Here is a 14,518-nt window from a genome sequence, read left to right as displayed (position 1 = left end):
GCTTCAACAGCACGGCCCCCCAAGGCTCCTCGGCTGTCTTTAGCTCACCATTTCCAATGACCCAGCAAGGCCAACTTCCTTAGTATTTGGCTAAAGCCCTGGAGATGCAGACCAAGGCACTGGCACTGACTGGATGCAGAAGGGCTGTTCTCCTTAATGTCTACTGCTCCAGGTCTTGGTTGGTTTTTAGAGAAAAAGACAAAATTCCAAAAGTGAAGTCCCAGCTAAGCCCAGCAAGTACAACAGGCCATGCTACAGTGGACTGGCAGTGCCCAGTACTCAAGTGGGCTGTGGAGGGGGGCGGGGGGCTCTGAAACAGAGATGCTTACAGCAGGAAGTAGGTGACACCACTATGAGGGACCCACTCCAGTAAGGACTTGTCAAACTGCCCTCATGATTTCTGGCATGTCCATGATCAGTAAGAGAAAATCAGAAATGCCAATCTTCCACCTCTGTCTTTCTAGGTAAGCACAGAAGGAAATGAATGCAGCCAAGCGTGGTGGTGCACGTCTGTAACCCCAGCACTTGCAGAAGCAGGCCCACAGCTCAGCTACAGAGCAAGAACGAAGCCAGCCTGGAACCAAATCATAGAAACAAAAAAGGAACGAAAGGCAGTCACTCCAGCGTGACTTCTGCAGAAGGCTGCACCTGGCACCCGCTCTTCACTTTTCAGGAAGAGGTTAGCGTATGGTGGATGATGGAGGCTTAACAACCTCCCAGTAACAGTATAGAAATCAATCTTATTTACCAAGTGGACTCCTGATACTGACTCCAGAGATGTGCACTCCACACTAACAATTATTAGCATAATTCAAGTCAAGTAGTTTAGATATTAAATGCTTCTATATTAAAATTTTAAAAGTTCAGTTACATGTTGGCTTGGACTTTTCTACTTATGTAAGCAAGCAAGATAAGAAACCTGTTTGAGAGGCCAATAATTAACTAAGAGGCTACTACAGAAAAAGGCCAGCAAGGGTTCAAGCAGAGATCTCTGTACTCTGTGCTTTGGGGCAGCAAGACTGTTATAAAAATCTTTTCAGACAGAACTCTTCTTCATTCCTTTGGGCAACAGCCAATGAAAATGTGGTGTGGGAGTGTGAATGAGAGTGGTTCCCACTGGCTCATGTTTGAATGTTGGGTCCCCAGTGGGTGCAGTTATTTAAGAAGGATTGGGGGTACAGCCTTGTCAGAGGAGGTGTGTTATTGGAGGTGGGCTCTGAGGTTTCAAAGGCCCCTGGCAGGCCTCATTAACTGGGTTTTTGCCTCTTTCTTGAGGATCAGATTAAGTTCTCAGCTACGGCTACAGTGCCATGTCTGCCTGCTTGCTGTCATGCATGGACTAACCCTCTAAAGTCATAAGCCTAAATTAAATGCTTTCTTCTATAAGTTGCCTTGAACATGGCGTCTCTTCAAAGCAACAGAACAGTAACTAAGACGTATGGCTTTTTGTGGACCTCTGTAGGTGTCCAGCACCACAGAGCCACAGCGTGCATATACCTGTAGCATGGGATGCTCCAATCATTCGTCCTCGGATCAATCCCTCGCGCTTCATATTTCTTATGACCTTGACTTTTGCAGGCAGGTATCTCTGGATATACTCATCTAGTTCTCCTTTTAAATCATCTAAAAAGGACAGTTCCATTATTATACCAACAAGACATATAGCAAGCATCTTAAAATTATTTCTAATGGATCTGCCATGTGTGCCAAAATCTACAAGTGATCAAAGAAATGTGTTAGATGGCCTCACTATAAAGCATTCTATTACCCTCTATAGAAGAAAACCCCAGAGCAAAGCTGGAGCCCAGCCATGAGGAACTGCAGCCTTAGATAGATATTTCCATAGACAATGTCTGAAATGAAGTCAAATGTAAAGGGTCTTGCTGCAATCCTGCTGAGACAGGAGGACTACAATAAGTTCAAGTGCCCTGAAAGGCTCTTGAGGCCAACCTAGACTACAAAAGAGATATTCTTGTGGTTACAACAAGTCCAAGCTGAGGACGCTGGTACACACCTTTAACCCTTGTACTAGGGTTACAGAGGCAGGCAGATCTCTGTAAGTTCAAGACCAGCCTGGTCTGTGTGGCAAATTCTAGGACAGCCAGGACTATAGAAAGAGGCCCTGCCTCAAAACCCAAAACAAACAAAAACGGTTAAGTGTTGGTGTCTATGAAGTTTTCTAAAATTTTGCCCATAAAGTTTCTCTATTTACCCAGGTCTCGTGGGTGCTGTGTCCACTCATCAGTCCCTACGTGTGCAGCTCTGCTGGTGCTGTAGATGGTCCAGTGACGCTGAGTGCATGGAAAATGCCTCTGGGCTACCATCACTGTGTCTGCAGTGCTGTGCTAAAGGGAAACGGCTGGAAGCCAGGAAGACTAGGCATAATCTCAACGCTACTACTCAAATTAGGCTCTGGGAAGTCAATTTCTTTCACTCGTTCTTTCTTTTCTTTTCTTTTGTTTGTTTCTTTTATTTGTTTTTGAGACAGGGTTTCTCTGTGTAGCCCTGGCTGTCCTGGAACTTACTCAGTAGACCAGGCTGGCCCTGAACGGAGAGATCTGCCTGCCTCTGCCTCCAGAGTGCTGGGATTAAAGGTATATGCCACTACACCCAGCTAGGTCACTTATTTTTGTATCTCCATCTCTGTAAAAATGGATCCCACCCACCTTGAAGGAAGCTGAGAGTTAAACAGGAGTAAAACAGTATAAAACTTTCTTTGTAAAAATCTACAGTTAAAAAAAGGTGCCTAAAATACATAGTGATTCTCAGAAAATTGGCATTCAGATAACATCTAATAGCTTCCTGAATGCAATTCACTCTATTCTGGAAATAACTGGTGGAGCAGACTTACCCTAAAAGTATGGTTTACCACACTGTACCATGTTAAAAGTGCCAATCTCAAAAGGGGACAACCTGCATATCCATCCATTTGCATCACACTTTCGAAATGACAAAAATCAGAGGTTACCAGATGCCAGGGAAGGATTTCAGGGACACAAAGGCAGAGTGCAGCTCTAAGGGGAGTACCAAGGGCTGCTGGATGGTACAGTGCGCTTCTCAGGGCTGTGCTGGTGCTAACAGCACTCCTCATGAAAGATAAACGGACACTTCTCCACATGGAACTCTGCTTTCTACACTGAACTGTACATAGGAAAGACAACCAACATAGGAAACTGGGTGAAGAGCAAGTGGAGGTCTTCTTAAGCTCTATAAATTGGAGCTTCATTCATAATGGACATTTTTTAAAGCAAACCAAAGGGAAATTCCCCCAGGGCACATTTGGATAACACTATAGACAGATTACAAAATCATCCTATAGCAATGGATAGACTGTGAGACCAGCTGTCGCTTCATTGCAGTGAGTAAGAGCCCATGAACTGTGACCATTCATAGTATCGCTTACCAAAGTCACTGCTGTCATCCACAAGGATGATCTCATGAAGAAGGTGGGCCGGTGTGCGGTCCACAACACTGTGCACAGTCCGCAATAAGGCAGAAAAGGCTTCATTGTAGAAACAGATAACAACGCTAGCAGTTGGCAGGTCAGTCGGGTAGGACTTCCTCCTACACCTTTAACAATCAAAACAAGAAAATCTGGTATTTTAAGAAGCACAAATGTCTTGGGTTATTTCTTGCTACCTTGTTCAGCTTCTTTCTTACATTATAGTGATGCTTAAGCACTTATGAAAACACTGGTTTATTCTTTGCTTTACACTATATTAATAATTTTACCTTTAGGCGTGGTTTCTCCCTTTGGGTAGAGAAGTTAATGAAGTGACTGCCTGTGGAGTGCTAGGTTAGTTCAGCCTCTCGATGAGGTTTAAAATGGAAGCACAATAAGAAAACTTTGTCTTCAACAAAATTTTTAGTTTTTAACCCAATAATGTAAAAAAGATTTAAGAAAACTGAAATATTAGGTGATATAAGAGCTTTCATGGACATAGTAACTACTTGATAAGTGGCTTTGACCAACAACAGTTATCAACTTAAAGAATAAACTCCAGTCTAGCAATGGTGGTACACACCTTTAATCCCAGCACTCAGGAGACAGAGGCAGGTAGATCTGAGTTCCAGGCCAGTCTGGTCTACAGAGCAAGTGTTGGGGTATACTGTGTGAAATTGTCTCTGTCCTTCCTAACCTACCCAAATCATTTTCTGATTGACTTTAATAAAATGCCAATAATAATGGCCAATTAGCTGGGCAGGAAGTAGAAAGTAGAACTTCCTAAGAGAGAAGCAGGAACTCTGAGAATAAGAAGGAAGGCCTTTGCCAAGAGACACACAGGAGAAGATAGGCATAACCACAGCCTGGAAGGTATAGCCACATGGTTGGACAGAGCTAGGCGGTCAACTTAGCTGAGGTTGAGCTAGCTGAGTGTCTGTCCAGCTAAGGCCCAATACTTTGAAATATTAAAAGGTCTCTGTGGTTACTTGGGGGGGAAAGCTGGTCAAGAACTAATTGCTATCATATTAATTTCCAGTATTAATATATACAGAAAAATAATAATCTTAATCTACTAGGAAAACCAAGGCTACACAGATAAACCCTGTCTCCAAAAATGAAGAAGAAAAAAGTGTAAAAGGGAAGAAATAAAGAGCATACCCTGCATCCCTGGTGTCTGGCACATCTCTGTGGTACCCCAATCGGTTACTAATAAGCATATTAAAAGCGTGCTTCTGGTAGCCCAGGTCTCTCAATTCCTGATCACGTTCATTGAAAATCATACCTGAAAGAGAGAGAAGTTACATACTCTGAAAAAAGATGATCACATCACCCACTGCGATGGGAGGGTCTCCCCAGAGCCGTGGCTTCACCATTAATCACGTTGCACTACCACAGTTTTGACTTGACTGTAGGTTCAGGATTTAAATGAGTAAGCTGAGGCCAACATCAAATTCTATCAATTTAATGCAAACCAAGTGTGTCTGAACCATGAATACCTGCCCAAAACCATTATAAAAAAAAAAAAAAAAAGAACATTTTATGGGTTGACACACATACCTTTAACCCCAACACTCAAGAGACAGAGGCAGGCAGATTACTGTCCTGGACCACATAGTGAGTTCCAGGCCAGCTAAGTATATACATAGACCCTATCTCAAAAAAAAAAGGGGGGGGGCGTGGTGGCACATGCCTTTAATCCCAGCACTTGGGAGGCAGAGGCAGGCGAATTTCTGAGTTCGAGGCCAGCCTAGTCTACAGAGTGAGTTCCAGGACAGCCAGGGCTGCACAGAGAAACCCTGTCTCAAAAAAAAAAAAAAAAAAATCCAAGTAAATGAATTAACATCTTATTAAAATCACAAGATAAATTTATCTGTGACCAGAGGAAAAATATTGAAAATGTTCCATAAAAGCAATAGATTATTACATCCCAATTGACCACAGTAGGCCCAGTCTTATCAAGCTTTTATACCCATGCCCCACAAAAATTTACACATAAGCTTTTATATAAAAAGGGTTCCTATGCCAGGCAGTGGTGGCGCACGCCTTTAATCCCAGCATGGGGGAGGCAGAAGCAGGTGGATTTCTGAGTTTGAGACCAATCTGGTCTACAGAATAAGTTCCAGGACCGCCAGGGCTACACACAGGGAAACCCCATCTCGAAAAACTGGGGTGTGAGGTTGGGGGCTCGCCTATGATCTCTGTTCAGAGTTCAATCATCTTCCCCGTCAGCAGCTCCAGTACACATTTAACTACAACTCTGTTACAGGAACAATGGGACACTTCCAGTCTTGAGACACACAGTTTACAGAGTACAGACCTCACTACTTACCTAGTTCAGAGGATGATTTGGAGAGGCCTTTATCTGGATCTTCAATGTGATTATTCATCAAATGGTCGATTCTGTTTGCTTTGAATTGTGGATCTAACACTCGACCTGGACCTCGAGTGAAACGTGGGTAGAATTTTTTGGGAAATGGCCCATGGGGCCCAGACCCCTTGATGGGCACATTCCTAAGGGGCTGAGTCACTTCACTAAAGTTAAAATAAATGAAGAGCAGAACTGTCCAGGTAGCAGATGTAAAAAGGCACCCATAACAGAAATATCGAACTGTAACGCTTCCCATTATAGACCTAGCATAGCTCAAAGGCCATTTTCAGTTTCCTAAAAAAGAAAGATTCCCATGTTAGACCTAGAACATTCCTCAATCAGCTACTGAATGCACTCACCACTCCCAAACCACCCTACCCATTGTTAACAGAGATTAAAAACACACACAATATGTTAACTTTTAGAAGAACAAAGCAACAAAATAGCTGACCTGTTTGCCTGCTGGTTAATGAACACCCTTCCCCTTTGCTCTGCACTGCTTTCAAGTCTGGTCACTGTTTTGAGCTCTAACTTTCATGAATAGAGTACAAGTACTGCCATACTGCCATGTATTCAAGACAGCAGGAATGTTGTCTCATGTCTATAATCCCAGCACTTGAGAGGCTAAGGCAAGATGACACTATGAGTTCCTGGTAAACCTGTACTACAACCAGTGAATTCCAAGACTGGCCTATAAACTCAGACCTTAGTTCAAAACTAAAAGCAAATGCACTTCCCTCAAAAACCTCAAACACGCTGGGCGTGGTGGCGCACGCCTTTAATACCAGCACTCGGGAGGCAGAGGCAGGTGGATTTCTGAGTTGTCGGCCAGCCTGGTCTACAGAGTGAGTTCCAGGACAGCCAGGGCTGCACAGAGAAACCCTGTCTCGAAAACAAACAAACAAACAAAACAAAACAAAAAACCCTCAAACACAAGCCAACAAAACCCCCATAAACAACTTGAAAAGGATAGGCCTACTTTGTAGTCAAAGGTTTCACCTATCCCAGAGCCTATTATAGTTCTAACAGTTATTGTCAAATAGAGTTTTTGTAATTCTATTTTTCTCTCTCCTTAGGATGTCATGTAAAACGAAGCCAGAACCAAATATCATATCAAACAGCAGCACACAGAAAACAGTCCATGTGAGCTAAGGACAAGGAAATGATACCTTTAAAAGGCCATGAATTTATGGAGTCTGCATGAGATACAACTTATAAATTACTTATTTCTATAGTTAATTAAAATCACCCCCTAAAAAAACAGACAAAGCAAATTAATGAGTAAGCCATGAATTGCTTGCACAAGATTATGCCCTCAACCTAGATGGTAAACAGCTCTGTTTATAAATTATTTGCCAAAGCTCACAAATCAAGTTAAATACAATAGTAATTCAAAGCTAAAGTAAAATGGCAATACTAAGAAGAGGATGCTGAAAATGAATGGCTGTGAAGGGCTCAGGACTGATGAGCCACTGTCAGCAGGAGTACCTTTTAAACTAAATACGTACATGAAAAATGCAGGTGCAAGAAAACATTCTGGAAGAAAGGTTCAAGATGGCTTTACCAGGAAAAACAAGTTGCAGATTTGCATCATGGGAAAGCAGAGTAGTGACCTTTAAGACAAACATTAAGTTTCAACTAAGAAAGATATTTTAACTGCCTAATATCTTGGCTCAGGGGCAGGCAACTAACAAGCAAACAGCAATAAAAACAAAAGTACAATGTGTTCAGAAGGCCATGGGATCCTGAACTCAGGCCATAGGCATGTTGTTGCTTTGACCCACACCAGCTACGTAGCAAAACTGACATTTAAAGATGGTTCTCCCCGAGCCACCCAGGCCTTCCTTTTATTTTTCACTAGCACATAAAGCAGATTCAACACTTTATGGACACTAGCCAGCTGGGATAAAGTTTCCGGGGCAGTACCAGCTGATTCCTCCATGTTCTATGACTCGGAAATGTAGTCTTGAGCAATAGGGTATCACTCAAGTTCTAAAAGATAACCAGGAGCAATGACAAGAACTTGTAATGTTTGGGGAACCTCCAACTTCAAAAGAAAAGTATTCCTGGAACTAGAGTTCTTATGTTAGCCTCTAGTACGTGTATTGTTGCCAATAAAGGACAACTCTTTTTATGTATCTATATAGATACACTTTTGTTTGTATAAGACAGGGTCTCTCTCTACATATCCCTGACTGTCCTGAAACTCACTATATAAACCAGGTTGACCTTGAACTCAGAGATCCACTACATGCTGCTACATCTGGAGTGCTGATTAAAGACTTGTGCCACTACCCCTGGGTATACATGTATTTTTTAAAACTTCTACAGTTGTAGGTTTCCATATGGCTTTTTGGGGAACGGAAGGATGGAGAGAGGTAGAAAGGGGAGAGAGAGAATGAATTGTCTGTGAGAATTCAGATGCAATAAGTCAGTTCTTAGACGAACACTGGCTCTGGAAAATCAGGCAGCCTAGATGGCTTATAGTCCTTTAAAATGTTAAGCCTTCATAAAAACAAATAAACAAAACAAAAAAATTGTAGATAGTTTTGCATTTTCAAAAACCTACTATATTAGTCAGGGTTCTCTAGAGTCACAGAACTTATGGGTAGTAAAGGAATTTATTGATGACTTATCAGTAGCAGCTGTGAATAGAAGTCCAAGGATCTAGCAGTCACTCAGTCCCACATGGCAAGCAGGCGAAGGAGAGGGAGGGAGGGAGGGAGGGAGGGAGGGAGGGGGAGAGAGAGAGAGAGAGAGAGAGAGACTGACTTCTTTCTTCTAATGTCCTTATGTAGGTGTCCAGCAGAAGGTGTAGCCCAGATTAAAGGTGTGTACCACCACACCTTTAATCCCAGATGACCCTGAACTAAGAGATCTCCCTGTCTTAATCTTCTGGAATTCATAGCCNCTATGCCTCAAGATCTCCATACCAAGATCCAGATCAGAAACTTCTATCTCCCGGCCTCCAGATTAGGTTCACTGGTGAGCCTTCCAATTCTGGATTGTAGTTCATTTCAAATATAGTCAAGTTGACAACCAGGAATAGCCATTGCACCTACCTGTTGATGAAGATGACCTTAGTATGACGTGGCTGTCTTCAGAGAAATTCTCCACTCACTTTCAGAGGCTTTTAACACCTTGATATCAAAACCAGGGCAGGTGACATTTGTTTTGGCCTAGATATAAATTTCCTATGTGTCAGTAGGTACATCAATCATACTCTTAAGGACTGTGTACTGTTTGGAATTTTTTCCTTGGGTGATTTCATAGCTGCCTCCTTTACCTGTTTATTCCCCATTTGGTATGGCTTCTCAGTAAGGCTCCATCTCTAGGGCACTTACCTTAAAGCACAACTCAGACACTGAATAGCACACCTGGTCTTCCTGTATACATACATACAGCTAATTCTTCATCTAGCTTATTACCTTTAGCAATTCTATATTGAAAAACAAGAAAGATTAGAGCAAGAGCCTTTGATATGTTGATTCCTGGCAGTGTCCCCTGAGCAGCATCTGGCATACAGAAAATATTTAATAAGTATTTGTTGAAATGAATGAAAGACTGTATAGGACAACTGTCAGTATGCTTGCCAAAATTCTAGGAATTTCTAAACATATCACTACTAACTAATTTGAGTTAAACAATACCTGCATGAAATCATGACCACCTTATTCAGCAACAGTAAAAAAAAAATGAAACTGATCAATAGCCATATTTATTACTGGCAAAGGCCAAGAGACAACTCAAGGAGCCTGTCAAATTCTTAATATTAAGTAACAGACTCTGTGGTGAAAACAGGTAAGTTCTTTCCATTTCATTCACAATTTTATTTTTGATTCCTTTTCCCCCCCTCTTGGTTGCCTGAAGAATGAAAAGGTTTTCCATCCAAAGAGCCCACCTGTAGGACTTGTTGAACACTGTCTAGAATCTTCCCAAGCTCCCTCCTCACAGCCATTAGCCCAATCACAACACTACAACGCCTCCAAAAGCACTACAACACCTCTACAAGCACTACAACGCCTCCACAACACTACAACGCCTCCACAACCACTACAACGCCTCCACAACCACTATAATGCCTCTACAAGCACTACAATGCCTCCACAACACTACAATGCCTCTACAGCAGCTCTACTCTGGGAAGTAGCTGCTATTTCCCTTAGCCACAGTGTTACTGAGAACCTATTGTAGGTGGCAAATCACTGTACATGAGAGACATTTATAAAATTAACCATTTCTATAATTAGCCATAACAGTGCTTAGAAGCAACAGAGACACCAGTTTTAGACAGATCAACAATCAAATGTGAAACGGTACATAGCAAACACATGCCTGCTATTAGACTTTAAAGCAACCAAACAGAAAACCTGAAATTCTAACCTAATTTATTCTGACAAATGACAAATCCAGCCTACACGTAACAGTCTTTGCTTTGTATCTGTTATTTCTTCTACTGGCTTCAATGTCCAAGGCTGAACATATTTAAAGGGAAGTTTGGTCAAAGCAGATATGTAAGGTCAATTAATGAATGCCAAGCCAACCAACCAGTGAAAAACTTTACAGTAAAAATGTAAATGGTTAATAAAGCTGCAACAGTCACAACTGGATGTCAGTGTTGAAGGGCTGACAGGCTCAGCCATGAAGAAGTCAGTTGGATTCTGCATTTTTCTTTCACTGGTTTGGTGGCTGCTTTCAGACAGAAGAGGAGGAAGTGCGCAACGTACACAAAGCATGATCATGGTGGAAAGATCACAAAGGAAAGCCAGGTAGAAAGGTGTGAAGTGAGGAGAAACTAGGATAAACACGTGGCCAGACTGGTGATTCAGGGGGCCTGAGTGGCTGAGCGAGTACTAAGGAAAGTGGTTGGGAAATGAGAAGCTGAACATCTGTAAACAGAATGGTAATTCCAGATCTGTGAGCTGACAGCATCTCAATAAACAGAATATCCACATTATAAGCAAGGTTGTTACAAAGACCTCACCCAGAGACCTTCACCCACAGAAGCGTAAGTAAGACCCTAGAACAGAGGGGCCCTTCCATCTTCTCAAACCCAAATGTTGATCAGTGCCTTGTGTTAACAATAACTACTTGCTTGGATAGTTTTTAAAAGCATATTTCTGCTCAAAAAGTTAAGGGACATTTAGATCCTGTTCAATGTGAAATCTTAGACACCAGCAGAGGGTGAGCAGAGAGCAAGTAGAGTGATGAAAATCAGTGTTCACTGAGAAGGCAGGCAGACACAGGATCCTGGTCATTGTGCAGGGTGTGGCCCTACACAACTGCAGCTAGGTAAAGCAGAGAAAGGCAGATAGATCCTTGGAACCCGCTGGTGCCTAGCCCAATCAATCAGAGAGCTCCAGGTTCAGGGAGGACTATGTCTCCAAAATTAAGGTGGGGAGCAATTAAAAATAACACCAAATGGCCCCTGTGCATAGGACACACGTGTCAGCTATAGTACAGTACTTATACACATCTGTTTATAATTTTTAAAACATACCACCGCATTACTTTAAAGGGCAGTTTTTCTCCATAATTTTTCAGGTTGAAAATTTATTTAGAGATCAGTAACTCTGTTTTCTTTTGTTCTTTCTTTTTAGCAAAAGTAAGTTAATCCTACAATGTTAATATATATGGCATATGTACTCTCACATGACATGACATGGCATACATATGGAGATCAGAGGACAACTTGGAGGAATCTGTTCTCTCCTTCTACCAGAATGTAGTCTAACTGACCCAAATTCTAAATAAATTCAAACTCGAAGCTGGGTGTGACAGTGTATGTCCAGGACTCAGGAAGCAGAGGCAGGCAGATCTCTGAGTTCCAGGACAGCAAAGCTACAGAGAGAAACCCTGTCTCAATAAACAAAACAAAAATATTCAAATACACAAATCATTGTAGGAAAAAAAATGAAGCTGTAATCAAAAAAAGCAAGAGCAAAACGGGAAGATTAAAGAAACGGTGAAAACCCAGGGCACAGCAAGCCACAAGCAGAGTAACTGAGTTGTTTCTAGCCTCACTGCCCACAATGAAAGGAAGAAAGGAAAGCAGACTTAGGCCAGCGGCAGGCCAAGACGCTACACACCATCTTCCCTGGCCTGCAACTCCTGTAGAGTCCAGAAGGGAGAAAAGTTTATCTTAATAAAATGACAATTTTATTAAGCAACAATTTAAGTCTCTATAACCGAATCTGCCTGTTAAACTCTCACCTACGTGAGTTCACAGCATAATAACATATCAAATAACCTAACATCTTCTTCTAAAAAGAATCCCTACATAACTCCAAAGGACAAGCTACCAGGAGGGTGCTGCATGCTTGACCATCTCACTACTGTCCTTAAGAACCTAAAAAATAGATAAACAAGAAAATATTTAAAATAACTTTGGAACTTGGCCAGTATTACTTTATGATATACATCCTGATGCCTATTTTTAATCTCCATACTGCTGTTACCAACTGCTGCTGGCAGTTACCAGGAAATCACACTAACAGGCTCTGGTTAGTGGCATTTTTGCTAACTCTATCTGTACTTGTCTTCATTTCAAACCCTTTCTATAAAGTATATGCAATCATTTAACAAGTGAGGCCAGAAAATAACTTTCCATAGTGTAAGAAAACGCTGGAAGAAGAATCAACAGTCTATTGAATTTGAAGGCTTCAATGGAATACAACAGTCGTTCCCTACTCGAAGGTACAAAGGGGATTCCTAGCCCAAAACGTGCAAAGAAAACAATGTGTTACAGCCACCCTGAAGGGAAAGACGGAGATTTTATTCTCATTAATTTGTAAGGTTTGAGAAAATTCAAACCCTGAGCACACACTCTCTAAGTGGAGGGTCAGAGAGTGTGTCTCCTCTGAGTGTCTGGCTGAATCCATGGCTGGACAATCTACACCCTACAGCACATGGCAAATGAGATAAACCTGTCTAATGAGAGAAGCCTTCTGTTTTCTCAGTACAAAAATTCCCATAATGCTTAATGAAGTTTAAAATGTCTCTTTAAATGTTAAGAACTTACCTTTCAGTAGTTCCTGCTGTTTTCTGTATCAGTATACGTGTTATACAAACTGTCAAAGAGCATGCATTTGTCAGTCGTTTCCATAAAAGAGACATGCTCCATCTGAACTCAGCTATTCATGTAAATACAATTACAGTTTACAGCTGTGCAGTGCTCACAGCCTGTGAAATTGCCATGTGATGACAGTATGCTGACACAGTATTCCCTTCGCCCTTACCTGTGCTGGAAAACTAAAAGAACGAACGCATGGAGCTACAGTAAGAAGAGTACCCGAGTAGGAAAGGTTCCAAGCAAATTCAACTCCAGACATCCAATGTTCCCGAGGAAGAGCCCGACACCCCTCTAGTATTCATGAATCTCTTCTCAGCAGAAAACATGCAGGGAATGATGGCAAATTATGATCCTGAGGCAAGATAAAGACGGAGACAATGAAGAGGCAAAACCTTTGACACAGCTGTGAAGGCTTCATATACTGAGACAATAATCCTTTTTAATGAGACATTCCAAACAAGAATGTCAAAAAGGGGGTTGGAGAAATGAATCAGCCATCAAAAGCAACTTGCTGCTCTTGCAGAGAAACTAGGTTTAGTTCCCAGCATCCATATAGTGGCTAACAACCATTTCTAAGTCCTGTTACAGGGGATTCAACACCTTTTAGTCTTTATGGGCAGTGTACACATGTGGTATGCCAACATACATGCAGGCAAAATACTCCTGCACATAAAAGAAAGATCAATCTGAAAGAAGGAAGAAAAGAATGGTAAGGGCTAAGGGTGAAGCTAGCAGTTAAGAAGAATATTTGCTGTTCTTCCAGAGGACCCAGGTTTGAGTCCCAGGACCAATGTCAGACAGTTCTAAAGTAGGACCCCCGAAAATGGCGAGATCCTTGCTCTAGACTCAGGGATGGTGCAGACTCCCCAAGAACTCACAAGACCATTCTTGATGAAAAACACACACGAGGCTTTATTCCAGAGCTCTGGGGACAACTCGTATCCTACACAGGGGGTAGAGTCGACCCCAAAAGGGAGAGGGACCCTTCTTTTTATGGACCCTCAAGGGGGAAGAAGGGAGGAGGGAATAGGGGATTTCCAAATCACATGGCCTTGGGCCATCAATCTGACAAGTTTTAACTTCCTGATTTGAGATGATTTACAAAGAATGGGTATAGGAGGGGTGAGGGGTTGGAGTCCAGTACAGGAGCAGGTTACCAGGAAAGTTTTTCACCTGTAGCCTAGCAACCAAAGCCCACAAATTCTTAGCAAAAAGCTACAACAATCGGGCAAGCACATGAGTTCACACAACAATCAGGACCTGCGTAAACACAAATTCAAAGAGTATTCAAACTATACAAATGTTCCTAAGCTACTGGGGCGTAATAAACTTTTACCCTTCACCAGCAATAGAATCTATTTCATCAGTCTAGGGTTTTAATGATTTCTTTTGTCTTGTCAAAGCCTTACACTAACAGATCTAACATCTCTCTCCCTCTGGTCTCCTCGGCACCTGCACTCGCACGTTCACATGGAGATACACATAAGTAAAAATAATAAAAAAATATTTTTTAAAAAAAGAAGCAAAAGTCAGGCGGTGCTGGCGCACACCTTTAATCCCAGCACTCGGGAGGCAGAGGCAGGCGTTCAAGGCCAGCCTGGTCTACAAAGTGAGTTCCAGGACAGCCAGGCCT

General features: G+C 42.1%; 1 protein-coding gene across 4 annotated transcripts in view; it reads right to left on the bottom strand.

Moving 5' to 3' along the window:
• Positions 1–14,518, bottom strand: part of Galnt11 (polypeptide N-acetylgalactosaminyltransferase 11) — a 35,651-nt gene that overhangs the window by 11,780 nt on the left and 9,353 nt on the right. The window contains exons 2-8 of one of the 4 annotated variants that reach the window (XM_029534798.1): positions 13,052–13,237; positions 8,876–8,992; positions 7,322–7,426; positions 5,775–6,107; positions 4,604–4,727; positions 3,404–3,570; positions 1,498–1,623 (exon numbers count right to left, since the gene is read on the bottom strand). In XM_029534798.1, coding sequence (XP_029390658.1) covers positions 1,498–1,623; positions 3,404–3,570; positions 4,604–4,727; positions 5,775–6,069 — 712 coding nt within the window. In that variant the 5' untranslated portion in view covers positions 6,070–6,107; positions 7,322–7,426; positions 8,876–8,992; positions 13,052–13,237. Of the gene's footprint in view, positions 1–1,497; positions 1,624–3,403; positions 3,571–4,603; positions 4,728–5,774; positions 6,108–6,264; positions 6,575–7,321; positions 7,427–8,875; positions 8,993–13,051; positions 14,240–14,518 lie in introns of those variants that run through there. The other 3 variants (XM_029534799.1, XM_029534800.1, XM_021190020.2) reach the window with 3 other exon arrangements.

Source organism: Mus pahari, chromosome 2, assembly GCF_900095145.1.
Source record: "Mus pahari chromosome 2, PAHARI_EIJ_v1.1, whole genome shotgun sequence".
NCBI lineage: Eukaryota > Metazoa > Chordata > Mammalia > Rodentia > Muridae > Mus > Mus pahari.
Note: the sequence above shows the minus strand (reverse complement) of the source record. Positions and strands in the feature narration are given on the sequence as shown.